General features: G+C 52.9%; 6 protein-coding genes across 6 annotated transcripts; 2 read left to right on the plus strand and 4 right to left on the minus strand.

Annotated features, from left to right (window-relative positions):
* Window positions 1-644: 644 nt before the first annotated feature.
* J7T55_004573 (uncharacterized protein) lies at window positions 645-1,145 on the minus strand (the record flags this gene model as incomplete). The annotated part of the gene is made up of 1 exon (XM_053130277.1): window positions 645-1,145. The coding sequence occupies one exon, from the start codon at window positions 1,143-1,145 to the stop codon at window positions 645-647; it is 501 nt and encodes a 166-aa protein (XP_052991501.1).
* A 1,455-nt stretch (window positions 1,146-2,600) lies between these two features.
* J7T55_004574 (uncharacterized protein) lies at window positions 2,601-4,389 on the minus strand (the record flags this gene model as incomplete). The annotated part of the gene is made up of 5 exons (XM_053130278.1): window positions 2,601-2,660; window positions 2,722-2,825; window positions 2,995-3,774; window positions 3,848-3,961; window positions 4,023-4,389. The coding sequence occupies 5 exons, from the start codon at window positions 4,387-4,389 to the stop codon at window positions 2,601-2,603; spliced, it is 1,425 nt and encodes a 474-aa protein (XP_052991502.1).
* Window positions 4,390-5,534: 1,145 nt separating this feature from the next.
* On the minus strand, window positions 5,535-6,299 carry J7T55_004575 (uncharacterized protein; the record flags this gene model as incomplete). Its single annotated transcript, XM_053130280.1, has 1 exon — window positions 5,535-6,299. One exon carries the CDS (start codon window positions 6,297-6,299, stop codon window positions 5,535-5,537), a length of 765 nt encoding a protein of 254 aa, XP_052991503.1.
* Window positions 6,300-9,616: 3,317 nt separating this feature from the next.
* Window positions 9,617-11,420, plus strand: J7T55_004576 (uncharacterized protein; the record flags this gene model as incomplete). The annotated part of the gene is made up of 2 exons (XM_053130281.1): window positions 9,617-11,020; window positions 11,361-11,420. The coding sequence occupies 2 exons, from the start codon at window positions 9,617-9,619 to the stop codon at window positions 11,418-11,420; spliced, it is 1,464 nt and encodes a 487-aa protein (XP_052991504.1).
* A 147-nt stretch (window positions 11,421-11,567) lies between these two features.
* On the minus strand, window positions 11,568-13,794 carry J7T55_004577 (uncharacterized protein; the record flags this gene model as incomplete). The annotated part of the gene is made up of 2 exons (XM_053130282.1): window positions 11,568-12,166; window positions 12,222-13,794. The coding sequence occupies 2 exons, from the start codon at window positions 13,792-13,794 to the stop codon at window positions 11,568-11,570; spliced, it is 2,172 nt and encodes a 723-aa protein (XP_052991505.1).
* A 2,303-nt stretch (window positions 13,795-16,097) lies between these two features.
* J7T55_004578 (uncharacterized protein) lies at window positions 16,098-17,738 on the plus strand (the record flags this gene model as incomplete). Its single annotated transcript, XM_053130283.1, has 2 exons — window positions 16,098-16,405; window positions 16,496-17,738. The coding sequence occupies 2 exons, from the start codon at window positions 16,098-16,100 to the stop codon at window positions 17,736-17,738; spliced, it is 1,551 nt and encodes a 516-aa protein (XP_052991506.1).
* Window positions 17,739-21,077: the final 3,339 nt, after the last annotated feature.

Below are 21,077 nucleotides of genomic sequence, written 5' to 3' on the forward strand. Positions count from 1 at the left end.
CCTTACTAAAATGTCACCATCGTGACGAAGAATACAATGTGCCAAGTCCCGCTTCTCTATACATCGTCCTACCAAAACGCTTCTTTGATAGGTTCTAAAAACTGCGTGACGGCTTGAGCATAATTGGTTGGGTCATCAGCAAATTACCGCTTATGACAATTTCAAGCCAAGAGCAGACCATTGAAGCAGCCAAGTCGCTTCAGACTAAGCACACTGCTGGTTTGGTTTAGAGCAGCTTTTGGAAATCACACTGAGTGAGGAAGCTAGAGGCATGCACTGAGAATTAAATTTCACCAGGTAAGCGGAGATGTGATGGTACCAATTGCTCGGGTTCTCCGTCGGTCATCGTTCGCAAGGTGCCCGAGTTGAAGGAGGAAAAGGATGATGCTTTCTTAACCCCTCGCTACACCCATCGATCCGCAAGGGGCGGCTGACACTGCTGTGAGTACCAGGACGTTCGGTACCGATCTGCACCGCATGCCTCGACCGTATATAGACAGAAAGTCATCCCGACCCATTACAGAATCTCATGTCAGTCTCTCGGCGGCACAAAGGCTTTGGCTTCAAGGGACAAATGTGTTGACTCATACATGATGCGCAAAAGTTGAATTGAAATATAAGGGGATGGTCTCCACCGATGTAGCTTATTCGGACTTGTGAAGGTCCTTCCTCATGACGCCCTTCAAACTCTCCTCCGAGATAGTGATATACTTATCCGGGGAAACGCTATCCTCGAATGGTACCCTCAGCCACTCGTCCGCCTGTACAATCTTGCCCCCCTCAAGTTTCAGATCAATCACACCCGAATACTGGAACGGCAATCCCGTAGCCTTGCGTCTTCCCAGGTCGTTCACAAACACCCCCTTGTTGACTGTTCTGAAACTGCAGTACCCATTTCCTTGGTCGTCAAGCTCGGCCCAGTAGACGGGGTACTGCTTGTCCAACCAAACTTCAAAATCGTCATGGGCGCCGTTCCAGTGCTTGTGGTGGCGCTCTAAGAAGGGAAAGGGAACATGGATCTGCGCCCCATGGTCTGTCATGAAAGAGTCCTGGGAGAAGAGGGCAAGGAGATTCGATGGGTCCTTCGAGGCCCAGGCCTCGCAATAGACTTCGGGCAGGTCTTTGAGATCGATTTTGCCGCTCATCTCGCTGATAATCCAGGTTTTTTCGTGTAAAGTTGTTATGGATGAGCAATCTGTCTTGAAATTGAGAAAGAGGAGATTATGAATTCACTTGATAAATTCGGTCTCGCGACAATATGGACAATATGCAATCTTTATAATTGATGGTAGAGAGGTCGGATGCGAGTTTGGGGGAGATCCGTCGTTTACTTTCAGTTGAAACCGGACACTTCGTGCACATTGGACGGTTCGCGGATGTGACGTGATGCTAGGCCAACGCAACCGGAACCCCAGCCCAGTCAATCGTTTCCCTCCTATAAACATCCAATATTACGAGGATTATCAACCTTCCGTCGAATCAGCTTGCAACTAAACCTCAACATATTGCATTTTCCTTGTCGTCAGTGTGTTGTCTTCACGGTGTATGGCTCGAGTCACCAAAACGAAACTAGCAACATATATAAAACAGCTTCAGAACAATCAAATTCTGCCCAGCAGAATTTTACGAAAGGTACAAGAGATCCTATTGTGTAAAAAATACCCAAAACAAGGTCTTTGCAATAATTACCGAAGAAATTACCATCATGTTAGGTTGTACGTGCGGACAGTACTGAAGAACCACAGTTACAAATGTGGGTTTCTGAGATTTCCAACGAAATTGAATTGTGAACATAGGAAACAATACTCAAAGGCGAATTCGCATCGGTCTGCTAACTTACACCCAGTACCCCTCAACGTCTTCATTGCCAGCGGCCAACCTTTTCAAAAGGAGCCGTACTAGAAAGACTTGAAGGCTCGCCATTGATGCCCAGTCAACAAACTCGCTCCAGCGAACAGTCAATACAGATCCTCACGTCACGATGAGAACTGAGTCAATATATGTCACTAAACTTTTCAAAATAAGCCCTCAAAGTCTCAAGGTGTTGTGGATCGTCGGGTAACGAGGGAGTCATCATTGGTTGTTTGTGTCACACCTCCTCGGGCTGGCGAGGAGATGGTCATTCCCAGTCTGGCTCTTCATTCTGCATACTTTTGCCATGTGTAAGCTTGGGAGCTCCCCACGTTTAGATAAAAAGTTTCAATTTAGATATGAATGCCACCTCCAGTATTAAGCTGGCAAATCATCCAACTTCCACATACCCCATGATTGCATTCTAATTTACAACAACGATGTCTGACAAACAATCTCCACTGAAGCCACTACCTCAACAATATGGCTCCCTATCACAAGGACGTGAAAAGGGGGGCACACAAACTACGGATGATTGCTGGCCCTAAAAGAGAGGAACTAGGGGTGGAAGGGTCGAGGAGGAGCTTGGGTTTTGGTGATGCGCCAAGCAGTATTACTATAGCACGAAGTCACGCGATAAAATTGGAATTTAAACTTCAACATGGCGTATTACGACAATCAATATATTTAATTCGCCCATAGAGGCATTGATTTGTATGTACATGGATGTCTGCTCCTCGCCGATTGTCTTATGCTAGTACTCCTAGCCTAACGAAACGCCATGCTACAGCAGCCAGGCCGAAGCCAATCTTTGAGTGTGAGTCAGCGATACGCATGAAGGAGACCGACTGGATACCATTGAATGCTTACAGCGGCAACATAGAATGGCAAGCCCTGTAGGATGCCTTCCATACGCATGGATTTGGCGAAGATCCTGAGGAGCATTGGATCTCCGCACATTCTACCAATGCCCTCTACAATTTGGGCAACGCCGAAAGTGCTTGCGCGCGTGTCCTCGTCCGTCCATGAAGTTATGAGAGATAAAACGGCAACTCTGGTGCCATATCCCGTTGCAAAAAGAAGGGTAGCTAAACCATGTAAGTACCTTGCGATGATTGGCACGCAGAAAATTTCTCCACCTACCGCAGATAAGCCAGTGCATCGAAGATGCCAGACCCATGAGCGTTGCTCCCACTGTCAGAATTACGAGACTCACGGAGACAACATTATAGTCGATGAGCTGTGACCTGATGTGCCATCTGGATGTGAGGAATGCAACAGTCTGCGGGAGTATGACGAGGAATAGGACGATATTGCTCGCAGCAATGACCGAAACCAGCATCGCGGTCCGTGACGTTGGCCACCCGAACCGTACCGCGGCATACTGGAGCAAGACCGACACTGTTCCCTGCCGCAGGGCGCCGATGAACAGCACGAAGAGGGCGAGCAGTATGTTCCTATTTCGCACTACCGACAACAGATTTCTCCGGGGCCGTATCTCGGTCTCTGTTGTTGGGTCCGCCAGGGAGGACACGAGCGGGTCCGTTTCGCGGGCCTCACTTTGGTCCTTGGCTGACGACCTCGACGAGCGCCGACTGCCTGCGCCCAGCGACGCACCCACCTTATGTGTCTCTGGCACTACGTGCAGGATGGGAAAACACGTGAGGAGAGAAGCCAAACCGACGACGAAAGGAATAAGGAGATTTCTCTCGATGGTGACCGAGGCAAGGGCCGGAGCAAACAGCTCGCAGACGAGGAAAGTAGAGTATAGGTAGTAGAAGTAGCGGCTCCTCTGCGCAGGAGGGCACGAGTCCGCCGCCATGGCGTATATCGTCGCGTTCGCGGATGATAGGTTGCCCATGAGGAGGAAGGCCGAACCCGCCCAGATCATACTCATGCCTCGTTCCTGAAGGCCTCCCATGCCTGACCGTGTCATGTTGGTGAGCTTGCTTCCGTGAAACTATCTCTCGTACGAATGTGGGAAAGATCGACCTACAGACAAGGAGGATCCAGCACATTTGGAGTATGGGTCCCAGTACGCTCGAAGCGATAACCTTCTTTCGCCCAACCCTGTCAGCTAGGACACCCATGGGAATAGCGGTAACAAGGACTGCGGAAAATTGTCAGTAACCGTTTTCCAGGACCGACCCAGGTTTCTTCCCCATCCATACTTGCGATGCCGTCAAACAGAGCCTTGTAACTCCGGAGGCGTGCCAGTTGATATTGGACATCCGGGTTCTTGCACATCACATGTGGGATCCGCCCATCCGGAAAAGAGTGTTCGCCATCACCGGCGTAGTAGGCTCTGCAGACATATTGCTCAAAGAGAGCGATCTCAGGCACAATCCTTATTTGATCGTACGTCTGGGTGAGGAAGTCGAGGCCGATGCAGGCCAGCCTGACCCAAAGGGGTTGATATCCGGCGGCCGGATCATCGTCTCCGTTTCCAACCGCGGAGCCGAACTCGCTCTCCTCGCCGGTACGGCCAGCATCATCTTCTACGGCGCCGCCTGCGTCGGTCATTGATGTCCTGTCCATGCTAACACATGGGCCCGCCAAGGAAGGACAAGGACTTGAAGGTGAGGAGAGGCCGGAGACACGCGGGCGGAGTGGCGTGGGACGAAGAGGATATTACGGTTAGTCAAGCCGCTGTCGCGGAAATCGAGTCAGCTGCTTGGCGGGTGTGGGCTGCCGGTCCGTTGGTGTGCCCACGCGCCACTGCGTCACAGGGAAACATCCCGCTGTGGAGCAAAGGCTGCCAGTTGCGGCTAATGCGGCCTGCAGCCAGTCATGTGTCGCCTGATGCTGCACAACATGGCCTGTCAAGTCAAGCCAGACAGGTCTGTGAATTCCAGGGCTTGGACGTGTGCGGACTAGATATGTCAGGTGTGGAATTGTTTATGTATGAGACTTGCTTTACCTTAGTCTGCAAGCTTTCGTCTCTTGAATCAAGCTTCAGGCCTCACGTCGTACGTGTAAGTTCATAAGGTTGTCCTTGTCCGATGGGAGAGATTGCCCTAGGGGTAACAGGGGATCCAAGTATAGAACGTAGAGGGGCCATCCAAGCAGAAATCATGCACCGCGCGTCGATCATTTCTTGGCTATTTTCAGCAACCGTTGTTGCAATCGATGCTATCAAGGAAAAGGAGCACGACCACCAAGGTTCTCGCACGTCATTTCTTGATATGGAGGCTTATCGTCAACGTTGCCTTAACTGACCATGGCAATGGGAGACTCAGAAACCAATTTACTCTATTAACGGGATTCAAAAGTATGAAATGCCAACCCCAAACTGGTCATCATCCGTCGGAGCCGGGTAATCAGTAAATTAAAGGTGAGGACTCATGTGGTCAATATCCACACCGGCTAATACCAGAGTGGGGTGAACTCAGCGACATCTAGTCAGTTCCTAATGTGCAGCAAGACTTGTTTCTTATCACAGATCGCAAAAGAAGTATTGTATACAATGCAAAAACAAATGCTTGCTATGTCATTGGTATCAGCCTCGGGCTGGGAATATATACATCATACGCATAAACCATGTACAGGTTGACTAAATATCGTCAAGTGAAGATGTGATCGTTCTCCTCGTCCGTCCATGAGATAATGTGCCTTGTGAGATACTGCAGAAATCCAAAGCCGCTTTCATCATTGCCAACCAGCCTGCAATCTGAGCAAGCAACTTAGGTGTGGGTACCAGTTCCGACGCAGTAGGGAACGGGGTAGGAGGTGCTGTTGCACAGCCTGATGGGGCCTGCGACCCAGGTCATACCGGTGTAGGTCTGGTCCGTGTAGGTGTCGGAGGTGTAAGGCTCGTAGCTGGGAGAATCGGTGCAGCCGGTAACGAAGTTGCCAGTGATTCTCCGGGTGTAGGGGTTGCTCACGACCACGCCGTACTGACCTGGGGTGACGAAGTAGGTGAAAGTCTGCGAGTCCGACGTAGTCCAACTGTGAGAGTAGTCGATACTCATGCTGACCTTCAAGATGTCCTTCTCAACTGTGTAGTCCGCACCGGTTCCGACTGTGATAGAGTTGGTGATCGAGTAACCCTTGGTGACTGCAACAGTGGCCTGGCCACCGGTGGCACCGACGACGGGCGACATGGCGACGTCCCAGTTGGTGAACTCGGTATCGGTCAGGACCTGCACCTCGCTGCTCTCGTCGCAGCGACGCTGGAGGTCGGACTCCTCTCTGCCGATCTTGGCGCCGGCAGGAATGGTGTACCCGGACAGGGCACGGCGCTTCTCGTCCACGGCGCGCTCGCGGGTCTCCTTCTCAATGCGGCGCTCGATATCGGACCACTCCCAGTCCTTCATCACGTCGTAGCCACCATCGGCACGGGGCAGGATGACATCATCATGGAGGAGAAGTCTGGGCTCCTGCTTGGCCGGGGCCGCAGCGGCGAGGCCAACCAGGGCGAACACCGCGGCTGAGTTCTTGAAAAGCATCGTGAAAAGGTTTGTGGGACTTGCGGCTGGCGCTGCTCTTGGATTTTGTTGTGGTAGAGGATACCAAGTGATGCACAGACCGGGAAAGACTGTAAAGCTGTCTGAGAAACAGACGAAAAAGACTGTGTTCTGAAGAGAATGTGTTGTTGAGAGAATGGAAGAAGGCGGCTTGGCTATTGAACAAGCCTCGGTCAACCATGCGGCCTTACAGCTTGTTAAATATGTAAAAGATCGGGCGAAGCTGGCATCCTTGACAGAGTGCATACGACCCTGGTCAGCCCGAGAGTGCGAAATGAAGGCATTGTCAGCTCCATTCGCTGTCCGCTTCCGGACAGCTTCTTTGCTTATGCCCACGTTTCGTAGATCTTGAGTTGAGTCATGTCCGTGCCCCCAGCAGCCACGCCTTCCGCAACTGCAATATCGTTGGATAAGAGTTGTGGTGCTCTGGGATCTCCTTGGGCTCCCCCTTGCGGCTCAGCCTTGGGGACCAGGGGGGGCTCCCACACCATGTGATGTGTGGGGGTAGTATCGTGAATCGCTCACAACGTGCGCGCAGCGCAGATAACGGATATCTAGCAGTTTCCCAGCAGACCGGCTCAGACAACCTTGTTTCCCAGTATTCGGCAAGCCTAAAGCCCATATAAGCATGCTTGGGTCGGCCGGCTCACAGCCTTGTTTTAAGGTTGGTCAATGACTCGCCCCCCAGATCTTCTTCCATTCTTAGCCCTCAGGACATTGGGACGAACCACCCTGATCCGCTCACATGTTTCAGGGCTCAGATTCCACCGAGCACTGACTCGAAAGCGTCCAATTGCCTTGAAGCGGTCAGTCTGTCCGTTGGAAAACAAACCAGTCGGCTGAGATCACGATATTGAACACATGGTAAGCAAAGCCTCCGGCGGTCGTGACATGGAAGAGTCTGGGGTAAGATATTAAGGATACGAGCATGCATGTTTGCAAATATTATGCATCATCCCTGGAGGCTGCGGTCTTCTTCCGAGTTTGCCGTGTCTACCTCCTTGTATGCATGTGTACGCATACTATGCAGTGTCGTACTGGTGGTCTGGACCGTTGCATTGCCCAAAATAGTATTGCGCGGGATGTCGCGACTGTCCGAATCCGAATGGTGCAATGGCGAATGACAATGGAGACCATTCGTATCATTATGGAAGTTCATGCTTGGATTAGATGTTTATTAAGATACGATCCGTTTTCACTACGTGAGAACACGGTGCACGGTGACAATTGCTAGTATCCACTCAGCCGGATATCTGCTTAAGGGGCACCTCAGTATGCATCGATGGTAGCTAAACATTGAAAACGGTCTGCACCAATTCAGTTTTTGATTGTGTGTGAGGTACTATATACCACGCATCAATCGATAGTACTTCAAGTAATCGTACACTCAAATTATGCCGAGACTTTGTTGTCAAGACTGACCAAAGTAGTGCACGTGGTGGCAGGCTTCGGGAGCAAATACGCCGCGCTGAGCGTCAAGACACCAGAACTCCGTCACCTACATGTTTTGGTTACTTTGCAGGAGGGGCGGCGGGGGCAACTACAGCCAGGGCAAGGGGCTCTAAAAATAGGTAGCAGACCAATGATTGCTGGAAATCGTGGTGGAACTTGGTTGGTTCACAGATCAGGAATCTGGATTCTGTCTGAAGTTCTTTACAACCCGGGCAGCACATGTGAACTCACTGACAATTTTCACATCTTCACAACCTCGTATGTAAGATCTTTCGTGCTGATTCCATCATTGAAATCTGGTTGAAAAGCAACAGCTCCTTCACTTCTGTCAACGCCGCAGCGTAAGGCTTGAGCAATATTCTCGACTTGAAGATTTCAATTACCCGTGCCTGCTGTTCTATGTCGAAGTAGTCTCGACACTTTACACTTGCTGTAGGGCTCTCGATATCATGCGAATTTGTGCCTGTCACGTTATCAATACATTTTTGTGCGACAGTGCCCCGTGTCTTCCTTCCTGTCCTAAGACTTAGTTCGATGTGCCATCTACTGTTTCAATTTTATTTAATTTCGTACAACGACACCTCTAGTAGACTTGATCGACGTATAAGCTGTGCGGCAGTGGTGATCAACGTTTTTGACTAATGGATAGAGTTTCGGGTTCTACTAGGCTAGTTGATTTAGCTATCACCGTGACCCTGGACCGATTCGAATGCATACAATCCTACACTAGCCGCTTACTAAAGAGGCAGAAAAAATGATGATGTTTCGATTAAGGGTGTGTGAGACTCACACCACCAATTTCGGGCTTGGGGCCAGCCTCTTGTTTTCCACTGGTCGCATGGTACTCTCCTTGCTGTACAACAGACGCATTGCATCTGTATTGATGAATGACAGGCACTGCGGCAAATTCTTCTCTGACTATATTGCTGCTGTGCAAAACGGCAGTAGAATATACTTCTGAATGGTGCCTCGAATCAAACTATCCTAGGGCTTTGTTAATGGTGACGGGCTGTTAGATGCATTATAACTGTTGAGTAATTTAGCAAAGTCTGCATCATGGATGATCGCATTTTCATCAACCTGCTCAAGACAAGAAATTCCGCACGTTACAACATATAGGAAGAGCTGACAACGCCTTGCCGGCTGTTTTCGACTAAGAACGCCAGAGTATCTTGACTGTATGCTGTGTGAAAGATAACAATTAGGTATAGGCATACGGCTTATATGAGTTTTTAGTGATGGTAATTGAACGTAGACCAAGCCGGCTGCGCACCCTGACACGTACTACTCGGGATGTTGCTGTGTCGTTGCGATACCGCTCCGACGCATCAGCACGACGTTGACCCCGTGCGAGTACTTGCAGCAGTAGCGCCAAACGATTCATGAAGGGATCGGCATCTCAGTCTATGTCCGGCATTTGAGGATTCTACTCGAAAACGTAGCCTATTCAAGATGTCGTTCGAGATTATCTTGTGGGTCATGTCTTGAGGTGTTTGCAAGCAATGAACTTGAGCAATAGATAGAAAACCCCCATGAGACGTTGAAGCCTTCGCATTTAGACCCCGACGCCCGTAGAATCTCACGGACTTGCATCACATGATCCTCGTGATCTCATCCCAACATCACGAGCATGACGTCCGATGCCCAGTTATACCCGTGGCAAACCCGACCAGCTCCACAACCATTGCCGCGACCCGGAGCTCCACCGATGTCGCCGGATTAGAAAAGCCGACTGGTCCCTCGGTGGGAAAGGGGCCGGAAAAGTTCTTTACCTGTCGTGCAGCCTGTATTCAAACAGCCCTCATGACTCCGATGAGGAGGCGAGGCAGAGACAAACAACTCTCGCCATGGAAACACCAATATCAGCCGCGCCGACCCTAGCAGGAGACCGAACGCCTCCAGGCGCTGTGTCGCAGGGCGACTTCACCGATTCCAGCCACGAGACCATTAGCGACCCCTGTCACGACCCCGAGCTCGGCTCCGGGCCCCGAGAGCAACAACAGCCCGCTGAACCTGCCGAAAAGCCTCGCTATGGCGGCATAACTGACAATGTCGTCGACTGGGACGGGCCCAGTGACCCGGAATGCCCACGGAACTGGCCGGTGCGGCGCAAGGTGCCCTTCGTGCTTGTCACGTCCGGCATGATCACCTGCGTGTCGTTCGGGTCGAGCGTCTTCGCGCCCGCGGAGCACATCTTCGCCGAGGCCTTTGGCGTGCCCCTCGTCGTGGGCCAGCTGGGCGTCGCGCTCTGGATCCTGGGCTTCTTCGCCGGCCCGATATTCTTTGGCCCGATTTCCGAGATCTTTGGGCACCTGCTGCCCATGACCGTCGCCATGGTCGGGTTGGCTATCTTTCAGATCCCCATAGCACTAGGCGAGAACGTCAGGACTGTGCTGATTTGCCGGTTCTTCGCTGGTGTCTTTGGCAGCGGCGCCTTCGCCGTGGTTTCTGGGACGTACTTTGAGCTGTATGAGCCGATACCCCGGGGCGTAGCCCTGGCTGCCTCAGGGATGTCGATCAACCTCGGTGCGACTGTTGCGCCGGTTGCAGGGGCCTTTCTTTCTTATGAGGCTCACTGGCGGTGGACGGCTTGGGTGACTCTCATCTTTGCCGGCATTCTGTGCTTTGCTGCCCTGTTCACTGTCAGGGAGACGTCGAGCCGGAAGATCCTACAGCTCAAGGCAAAGAGGCTGCGCTTCGAGACGAGGAACTGGGCGCTGCATGCCAAGTCCGAGGAAACACCTATCGAATTCCAAGACATCGTCCAGCGATATCTCACCAAGCCGGTCCGCATCATCATACAGGAGCCTATTCTGATCATTTTGACGGCATATCTGACCTTGGTTTATGGCATTCTATATTTGTCTTTCCAGGCCTTCCCGGCCGCATACCAGCAACGTGGCTGGACCGTCCCGATGAGCGACTTGCCTTTCCTCGCGGTGCTCCTCGGAGTGGTGTCAGCCTTCCTCACCTGCTCGTTGTACACTCTGACGTATTACAAGAGGCGAGTCATTGCTGCTCATGGGAAGACAGTGCCCGAATGGCGTCTACCTCCCATGATCCTCGGAGCTGGTCTCCTCCCGCCTTCTCTGTTCTGGTTCGGCTGGTCGGGAAACGTGCATTGGATCTGTCAGGTCATTGCGAGCTACATGATCGGGTACGGCCTGTTGCTTATATTCATTACTGGCATTGTGTATCTCGTTGATGTTTATCAGCACCACGCAAATTCCGCCATGTCTATTCACGTCATAGTAAGGAGCTTAATCGCATCTTCGTTTCCGCTGTGGGCGAATATCATGTATGACCATCTCGGCATACCTTGGGGGACTTCCTTGCTGGCGTTCTTGTGCATAGTTATGCTTTGCGCACCAGTCACATTCTATTATTTTGGAGCGAGGATCAGGAGTTGGAGTAAGTTCTCAGTCGGGAGTGCGATATAGAGAATATATTGAACACACAGATTGGTCCTATCAAGCTCAAAAAGGCAAACCTATAAATAATCCCTTTTCCCAGAATCTATACCCATGCGCGAGAGTCGCTCAGATGTGGGTATCAAAAGCCCGAATTCCTATGACAGTCCCAACACCGTAGAGCCTGAATGAGCTGCACCGCTCCCGAAATGACCCATTCATAAACTCATCAAAAGAATAGAAAACAAGAATTGCAGTTCGACTTTTGCCAATAATACACAGACTGCTAGCCAGAGTCTTTGGTTCCGTCTGATATGGGTATCAAAATCAAGTAAACACACTGTCTGCTACTCCCTCACAAGGAATACGATCGCTGTTGTCGGCTTTCTCACGTGGCATCCGAAGGCGTCTCGCGGTCAACCTTTTTGCCCTTGTCCTTGCCCTTGCTCGACCGCCGTGCCAGTATCGGCAGCTTCCGGTCCAGATAGCTCCTGACCTGCGCCGTGGGAGGCAAGAGCTTGCTCGCCCTATTCTTCGATGCCCGCTTCGCGGCCCGCTTCTCCCGCGCGTCCTGGCCGCGGAGCGCGGGGTGCAGGCCCAGCATCTCGGCAGGGTCGCCCGGGCCCTCCCCCTTGAGCTGGAAGTCGCGCACCTGCGTCGTCGAGTTCCGCGTCAAGGTCGAGGGGCGCGACGAGTCCGTCTGGGTGCCGTTCGTGACCGTGCTCGAGTCGCGCTTTGAGACGGCTTTCGAAGAAGAGGCCTCTGTTGTTGACGAGCGGGTGCGGCTTACTCGCTCGGACTTCTCGGCTTCGGGCAGGATGCCGTCCCAGAGCTCGACGCTCCGGACGGAGAATGCTGAGCCGAGGATGCTCTCGAATAGTCTCTCTGCTGTCATCATCAGGGCGAACGGCTCATCTTCGTAGACGGCTATAATGACGCCGTATAGGACTTCTCCCTTGACTACCCATGACCCTGATGCTCCAGGCCCTGTGAACTAGAGTCAGTATATATATCCGAGTGAAATTGAGAACAGGGTTCCTACCAAGCGGCTGAGAAGTCTGCACCCTGCGCACGCGAAAGTTTCTTCCCCTGATAATGAAATTCACAGAACCCCAGACAAGCTGCGCATCAGCAACACGGCCCGGGCCACAGAGAATATATACAGGCCCTTCATCAAGCGCAGAAGAGCTAGCAGACACAGTCGAGTTGATGTTGACAGGCTCGTCCGACCCGGGTGGCACATAACGGTTCCGAATGGAGCCAGGCAGGTTCCTCAGTCGCAGCATGGCGAAATCGGTGGCGTTCTGGGGGCGGGCGCGGTTGAGGGCGACGTCGCCGCGCGAGTTCATGGAGATGCCGAGGAAGTCGATGGCGGCGTCGCGCGTGGCGCCCTGCCAATTCTCGACGTCGCCGGCCTCGAGCACGATGGCGTCGCGGTCGACGGCCTTGCCCTTGGGCGTGCGCAGGTCCGCGTCCGCCGTGTCGTCGAACGAGTCCCGGAAGATGCCGCTGCTGTCCAGCATCGCGTGCGCCGTCGTCACCCCCAGCACGTACTTGCCGTTGATCTTGAGCAGCCCGCCCAGCCGGCAGAGGCTCTGCTGCGTCTTGGAATTGTCCTCCTGCACCGTCACGCAGCACAGCGCGCCGCAGGCTGTGTCTTTCTGCAGGCAGTCCTCGACATGCACTGAGAGGATGGATCCGTTTGATAGCTGGATGTTGTCTTTGTCGTCCAGGTCGACGTCGACTAGCTTCCTGTCGCTGCTCACCTCGATCCGTCCGCCGCCCTCGTGGATCTCGATGTCTGTCTGGAGGTAGTCTAGCCCCAGAGCGACTTGGTTCAGCGCGGCTGCGGTGACAACATTACCAGCTAAGGTGTAAGACCTGTACAGAATCCACACCGTGGGTGTCAGGGTCACTGTGCCAGTCCTTGGATCCGCGTGGCCGGACATGCGGAGCTCGTAAGTGATTCGTATATCCTGCTGACTGAGATGTGCGCAAATTCCTTGCAGGTCCTGTTCCAGTAACGGCAAAGTTTCCTTCTCGAATTCCACGAGGGTCTCTGGAGGTGGGTTTACAACATCTGGCCAACCGACGTACAGCTGGTGGTTCTTGGAGAACCTGTATACAACAGGTGAGCTAATATCATACTCGTATAGTCCTAAGGTTCGTGGCCATGAACTCAGGTCGGTCATCGGTGTGTTTTCTGACACAGGCGTAGCCGTCTGTGTCGACATGCCGTCGTGGTCATGCCCATCTGAGAAGAGCGATAGCAGCGACCTCAGGTAGCCCCCACGCGCCGTTCCCAAGACTGGCAACGTAGGCAGCTGGCCGACGGCATCTTGCTCATCTGGCTGCGCTGCAGTTGTCGCAGTTGCCGTAGAAGTCCGAGTGGTCGATTCACTCGGCCGAGAGCTCTTGGCCCTACCGTTCTGAGACTTTGAGAGCTTGCGTCCATCGCTCTCTGAGGTGCGTGATCTGAATGAGAACAAAGAGAACGGGATGGACAGGCGGTTGGCGGTCGCACCGGACAGCCTTTTCAGACGCGACTCGGAGCGCGGGATCGTCGCCGGGTCCTCTGTCGCATCGACAGAACCGTTGCGGTCTGGCGGATCCATCAACACGTCTGAACTGATGATGTCCGCGGAGTCCGCAAAGGCTCCGGAAGAGGCGGAAGACGTTGTATGCTGGACGGACTCGGAGGTGTTTGTGGGCGCGAGAGGGCTTGCGTTTCCATCGATTCCCGGAGTGCCCGCATGAGATGTCGTCGGAGAAGAAACCGGCGCTTACAGCCGTCGTCGTTTATGCATGAAGCACGCCCGCGTCGCGTAACACAGTAAGCAGACCGGTAAATAAGCTTGAGACGGGTGAACCTTAAATTCTTTCACACTGGAAACAAGAAACCTCTTGGGCCGCTGCACTAGCCAACTGTCAATGGGGAGTGTATCTGAGGCCGCTAGAGGCTCAAACACAGGGGTATAGCTGGACTTGATGGTGCGACGCTACGCTGTGGTGGGATGGCGGAGAGTCCGATGCTACGTGCTATATAAGTCTCGTCCGAACTACCAAAGCATGTTGCACAGCGTTTATTACTTGTCACAATCTGATGCGCTCAGGTCTTTCCCAATCCCGGAGCTCCGGTGACGACTTCCAACGGTCAGAGAGTTAAAATCGTCCGCCAAGACTTCGTGGGGAACAACTTTCGGTATTCAAAATATGGACATTCAGTCAAATTAGAGAGAAGACCAGTGTGATTTCAGCCTTGCAATCACGGCGTTCATTTGCCGCACTAGTGATTCGATTAATTCGCGTCAATTCATTGTGGGAAGGCAACATCATGTTCAACACTGTGTTACTATCAAATATTTACTGGCTGCTTGACCCATTGGAGTCCGACTGTTATCATATCAACGAAATTTGGAACGTTTTGTCCATCATGTGCAATCATGATTGCTAGTTATCTTATATATCCAGCAAGCTTCTAGGAGAGATCACGACAAGATGCTACCTGGAAATACGCCTTCATGCACACTATACTCAAATCGCCTTGAACCTTGGCTTCAGATGATAAAGAAGGATTTACGGAACAGTTGGAGCTATGGTGACCCGTTCGCTTGGGGGACGGTAGGGAGCTATACGGGGCGCTGTGTTTACCGAAAGCACGGCCACGACAGCAATGACAACGATGCATCCCACCGGGGCACGAATGGCTATGTATGTACGAGCCTTTCGTAATCAGTAAATTTACAAGACATATGGTTTAAGTTTTAGCAGTTGCGTCGAGATACACAATCGCTAGTCTTCTGCTTAGTACACGAGCTTGCCAATTTGATTAACGTGATCTGATGCATGAAATGAAATAGAATATTTTGAGAACTACTTGCTTTCTCTGACTGATGTGGCGGGTGATGCATGTGCCAGTTGCATCAAGAACTAATATTCTGGAGTGTTGAGGTATCTAAGACGGGTTTGTTGACGAGGCCAGTGGAGACCTAGTCGAGGACTCCGGGAATAAAGATGCATCACATGCTTACTCCCACTTTTGACTGATAGAAGTTTCTTGCGCAATAAAGTACGCACAATAGTCCTGTCAAATGACGTAGCAGCTGCTTGATTCACCGATCAATGCTACCAAGGTGGAGCTTGAAAACTGACAGGCAGCGGTCGGTGAGGGCCAGGGCACACAGAGGGAGAGAGCGAGAGCGCGAATATTGCAGGTTCGCGTCGCGAGGTATTGCACGACGGCCATGAATCCGTCTATATACATTGCCCCCCAGCTACCGCACCTGAATGCCGGGCTGGGGCGGCCAAGGGCCCAAACCCCACGGGACGAGTCTGGCTTGTCTGCTCTTGTCAGATTCTGGCCGTGGGGCCTCGGGGGGCGCCTGGGGGGCCTGCCCACCCCTCCCCCGCATCTCCAACTCTGTTCTAGGTTTTGGCTGTGCAAAGCATCGGGTCGGATGCGCTATCCGCGGGTCACGATCCGAATCTGACGTCTCGATACGTGTACAGACGCTGTGGATGGAGTCCAGGATACGAATGAGACACGTTACGCATTGCGACGAGGGCGAAGACCGAGTGGCCCGCGAAAAGGGCCGCCATGTGCCGCCCTCGACAGCCGTTCTCACAGACGCCGGGTGGAGGGCTGAGGCTTGTTTGTGAAGGTTCAAATAGCGGTGCTCTGAGTGGACAATCGGGCAAAATACCGCTGCATTGAGGATGTGGGGACGACTCAGGGGACAAGAGGGAAAGCTGGGGCTCGGGGAGCTATGCAGATCCCGGAGCAGGGGCTAGGTGTCGGTGGTGAAGAGTTGAAATACTTGAAGGCGCCCAGACGTCTTCTCCAACATTTGACAGTCCGACCTCGACGACATGGTATCTGGCAGACACATGTGAGATATCCAACCTTTATTCACTTGAGATGGCCATAGTCAACTTGTTCCTGTCGCCGTGGGCACTTCTCGCAGCGCCAGTCCTCCTCGCCGCCTGGTATCTTTACCCTTTCTTCGTCACATACGCCCAACTTCGAAGCATCCCCGCGCCGTTCCCCGCCCAATTCTCAAACCTTTGGCTGCTCTCGGTATGTCGGCGGGGTGATCGCTACTTGACCGTCGACGAGGTGCACAAGAAATTGGGCCCTGTTGTGCGCATCCAGCCCAACCATGTCAGTGTGGCCGACGATGAGGCCATCCAGGTCATTTACGGCCATGGCAACGGTTTCCTGAAGAGGTAAGTAAAGGAGATAAGACACATGCCATGCACGCTTATGCACCTAATGTCACACACACACACACATGCTCACACAGCGCTCCTTATAAGTGAGTTCTACGACGCCTTCGTGTCGATACAGCGAGGCCTCTTCAACACGCGCGACAGGGCTGAGCACTCGCGAAAGCGCAAGATTGTCAGCCACACCTTCTCGCTCAAGAGCATCTCGCAGTTCGAACCATACATCCACACCAATCTCGAGCTGTTTGTGAAGCGATGGGATGAGCTCGTCGCCAAGAATGCCAACAACAACCAAAACACCAAGACGCCGACGGCACACGTCGACTGCCTCAAGTGGTTCAACTACCTCGCCTTCGACGTGATCGGCGACCTGGCCTTCGGCGCGCCCTTCGGCATGCTGGAGCGGGGCGAGGACCTGGCCGAGGTACGGGCGAGCCCGGACTCGGACCCCATTTACGCGCCAGCCATCGAGATCCTCAACCGCCGCGGCGAGGTCAGTGCCACGCTCGGGTGCCTACCGCAGCTCAAGCCCTGGGCCCCCTACCTGCCGGACCCCTTCTTCAGCCAGGGCGCCTACGCCGTGAAGCAGCTGGCCGGCATCGCCATCGCGCGCGTCAAGGGCCGCCTCGACAGCCCGCCCGCCATCGACCGGAAGGACCTGCTGGCGCGGCTGATGGAGGGCCGCGACGACAAGGGCGAGCCGCTCGGCCGCGAGGAGCTCACCGCCGAGGCCCTGACGCAGCTCATCGCCGGCTCCGACACGACGTCCAACTCGTCGTGCGCCCTGCTGTACCACGTCGCGCGCACCCCGGGCGTGCTGCAGAAGCTGCAGGCCGAGCTGGACGAGGCCATCCCGGGCGCCGACACGGTGCCGACCTACGAGATGGTCGCCCAGCTCCCGTACCTGCAGAACGTCGTCAACGAGGCCCTGCGCCACCACTCGACCAGCGGCATCGGCCTGCCGCGCCTCATCCCCGCCGACGCGCCTCGTGGCGTCACAATCCGGGGACACTACTTCCCGCCGGGCACGGTGCTGTCCGTCCCCTCATACACGATGCACCACTCGCCCGAGATCTGGGGGCCCGATGCCTCCGAGTTCCGGCCCGAGCGATGGGATTCCGTCACGCCGCGGCAGAAGAATGCGTTTATCCCGTTCAGTCATGGCCCCAGGGCCTGCGTTGGCAGGAACGTGGCCGAGATGGAGATGAAGCTCATCGTGGCTACGTGGGCGAGGCGGTATGATGTCTTCCTGCGCCAGGAGATCATGGAGACGCGCGAAGGGTTCTTGAGGAAGCCTTTGGGACTGGAAATTGGGGTCAGGAGGAGGGCTTAGATTGGCAATGGGAATGGTCATGGCTCTGGTGTCTTTGGATGGCGAAATTGATTCTTGCTCTCTATCTATCCCGTCTGTACCGTAGTACTGGTCATCTAAAATACTTAGGCCCAAACCCCTCAGCTGTGAGTGCAAGCCAACTTGATATGGACCATCGGCTCTTGTCCTTGCCTGTCCAAGTACTTGCCTGAGTGAGGCCACACCCAGTCTAATGTCGATTGCAGCAACACACCTGATTCCCCCAAAAGTTGCTCCCCTATTGATGGAAGGTAGCGCCGACTAAATTTCAAGGGAGACAACTTTTTATGTCTCTGAATTCCTCACGTGACAATCAGCATCGATGCCTACACTGCAGGCTGGTTTTTAGGCACCAGCGACCTTTAAGCTGCATGCTACTAACGGCCTGATAAAGTCCGTCAGCCCTGTGTTGTTTACCCCGCCTGCTTGATATTCATCTTTCATGCATTTCATCCGTCCCTCTGTTATCATCAGTCTTAAATAAACCCAGATTGAGTGTTCAGTCTACGGATCAAACTCGGATGCTATGGCGACAAATCCAGCACAAGATGTTTCGAAAATGAAGGGAGTAAAATTGTGCTCTATCTGTTCTGTGATTCCTTTCAACGATGAAGTAATTGCGCCACATATGGTTACGCAAGACACCAGGAAGCCATGCTTGGATATTGCAGCCGCAGCTGGGGAATATCCTCTCGATTACAAGGTCGTTGACTTGTTACCAAGTTTGCCGTGTTTGGAGCAAAACGCACTTCGAGGCTGCGACTTCTGCTCTTTGCTGCGGCTCGAAATCATTCGAAGTCGGGCTCAAACGCATTATAGTGGCTTTGTTGAGATTTCTCTGGAATACCGTCTGGGGGATGAGAGGTTTTTGGGCCTTGGGCTAGCGGTCTTGGTGGCCAAATTGGTGTCGCGCCCTGACATTCCGTGCATACCACGCGCATCCTCCGCGCCTGGTATTTCGCGCTATTGTATTGTGTTTGCCCTTGAGAGCGATGATGGTTAGTTGCGCAAGAGAGTCCGGAGATTAAAATGATGTCTATTCGGCTAATTTTACCATCAAACTATATAGCAGACGTGGCTTCATGGCTTAAGATCCCTTGCCTTCGGAAAGCGGATCCTTTATGCGAGGAAAACATCCACTTTATGAGGGACGCCCTAGCCGACTGTGTCCTGAACTGCAAACATTTCAAGGGGACTGACTTCCTTCCAACTCGCCTTCTGGATCTGGGACCTCAAAAAAACCTTGAATCTATCCGCCTCATTGATTCTCCTCAGATCGTTCCGAGCGACGGAAGCGATGTTCCAAGATACGCCGCCCTGAGTTATTGTTGGGGTCCATCATTTGCGACCGACGGTGTACAGCAGGTACGCACCAAAGTAGGCAACATAGAGTCTATGAGAGGGCATGTGCCTAAGCAGGCTATTCCTCAAGTTATATTGGACGCCATCGAAGTTTGCAAAGCCCTGTCAATCCGTTATCTATGGGTCGACTCGCTCTGCATCATTCAGGACGAGCTTTCCGACTGGGAGAGAGAGAGTGCATCTATGACACTGATTTATAAGAATGCGTTTGTTACCATTTGCACCCCGTCTTCCAGGTCCAGTAACGAGGGTTTCCTGGTACGGCATCGCAGACACGTCGCAATCCCCTTTCACTCCCGGGCACTACCAAGTATCAATGGTCACTACAACCTAGTGGCATCTGGCACATTTTTGAACAACGGTCTTCCTGGATGGCCAGAATTGGATATTAATAGTACCTACTGGAACAGTCGGGGTTGGACCTTTCAGGAATATGAGATGTCCAACCGTCTTCTTTTATTCGGTAAATCCATGGTTCATTTTCAATGCCGTCATTTGGTGTCCGAGAATGGATACCGACAAACAAGAAAAACAGTAAATGTTCGACGCATGATCGAGACTCTGGAAGACGCACATTCAACATCCAAGAGCTCTTATCTTCATTGGGAAACAATATTGGATTTGTACGGAATGAAAGACTTCACAGTCGTCGAGGATAGATTGCCCGGGATTTCTGGAATGGCCAAGTATATTGCTGATAAAAACGATGACGAATATTTCGCTGGCCTATGGAAAACTGGATTACCGTCCAAATTGGTTTGGCATGTCTATTGTACTAATGTGCCCAAGTATTACGTTGAGCTTCCGGACCTCCTCAACATGTTACGCTCCCCGACGCCCTACATTGCGCCATCGTGGAGTCCACTTGGACGGGATGGAGGAGTCTACCAAGGAATACGGGGAGGAACAAGGCTTTATCAGGGGTCGGCCGCGAGTACTGTCGTCGATGCAAGCGTCACTTGTGTTGGAGAGAACCCTTTCGGTCGAGTACAAAGTGGATGGATTCGTATCCGGGGTCGGTTCACGACGGTCTTGTCTGACATTTACCGGCTCACATGTAATGAGAACCCCCCGTTCGTGTGGTATACTCTCGATAAAGGAGTCATCACATACTACAACCTCGATTGGGTCCCTGATGGGGATTCATGCAACCGAGGGGAACTATGCATGTTATTGATTTCGAGTATGGAGGTGGGCGACCCAACGCATCTGTGGTGCCACCAGTATTCGCCCGAAGCAGCACGCCATTGTTTTGAGAATCTTTTGTCCTTGCACGCAGCGGGCCCTGGCAGGTCTCCCGCGTCGAGCCTTGCTGAGTCGGAGAGCCAAGCAGATCAGTCCAGCGACAGAACTCAAAGCGAGACTGGATCATCACTTTCGAGGAGGCTAGGAGCTGCTCAAAGCTCCAAGGCGGTTGATACGGGAGCACGCACGCAGACTAGTCCCGACGGAGAAGACAGACTGCATGAAAGCAAATCAGACCCCAGCGGGTTTCGCGCCGGTTCTGAGGACCGGCCGGGGAATGCACAAGCCCACAACAGGGACGCTTATGGTCTCCTTGTTCATCATCTCCCGGGAACCAATACTTACGTGCGAGTGGGCGTGTGGGCATCCATGGTGGAAGACGGCGGTGGCACTGCGCGTTTTCAGGATATGGATGAACGAGAGATCGATATTGTATAGTGCCCACTCCCGGGCGCCTTCGCGTCGCGGCCAGGCTTCTGCGAGACAATTGGGGTGATTAGAAACAATTTTCTCCTATCCATCTTCTTTTCAGCAGTTCGTTGCAGAGACAACATCTAGAACCAACACATCTAGAAACTTAATATCAAAATGCAGCGACAGTGGAAATGCATCAATGGTGGAGAGACCCGTTAGCAACCTGGTGCGTGTGATGGCATCTGAGCTTGTGCGGCACTCGGGCTCGAACTTCACTAAATACTGTTGATTTACAAGTAG

The sequence above is a fragment of the Diaporthe amygdali genome, assembly GCF_026229845.1.
Source record: "Diaporthe amygdali strain CAA958 chromosome Unknown NODE_22_length_803717_cov_65_427750, whole genome shotgun sequence".
Taxonomy (NCBI): domain Eukaryota; kingdom Fungi; phylum Ascomycota; class Sordariomycetes; order Diaporthales; family Diaporthaceae; genus Diaporthe; species Diaporthe amygdali.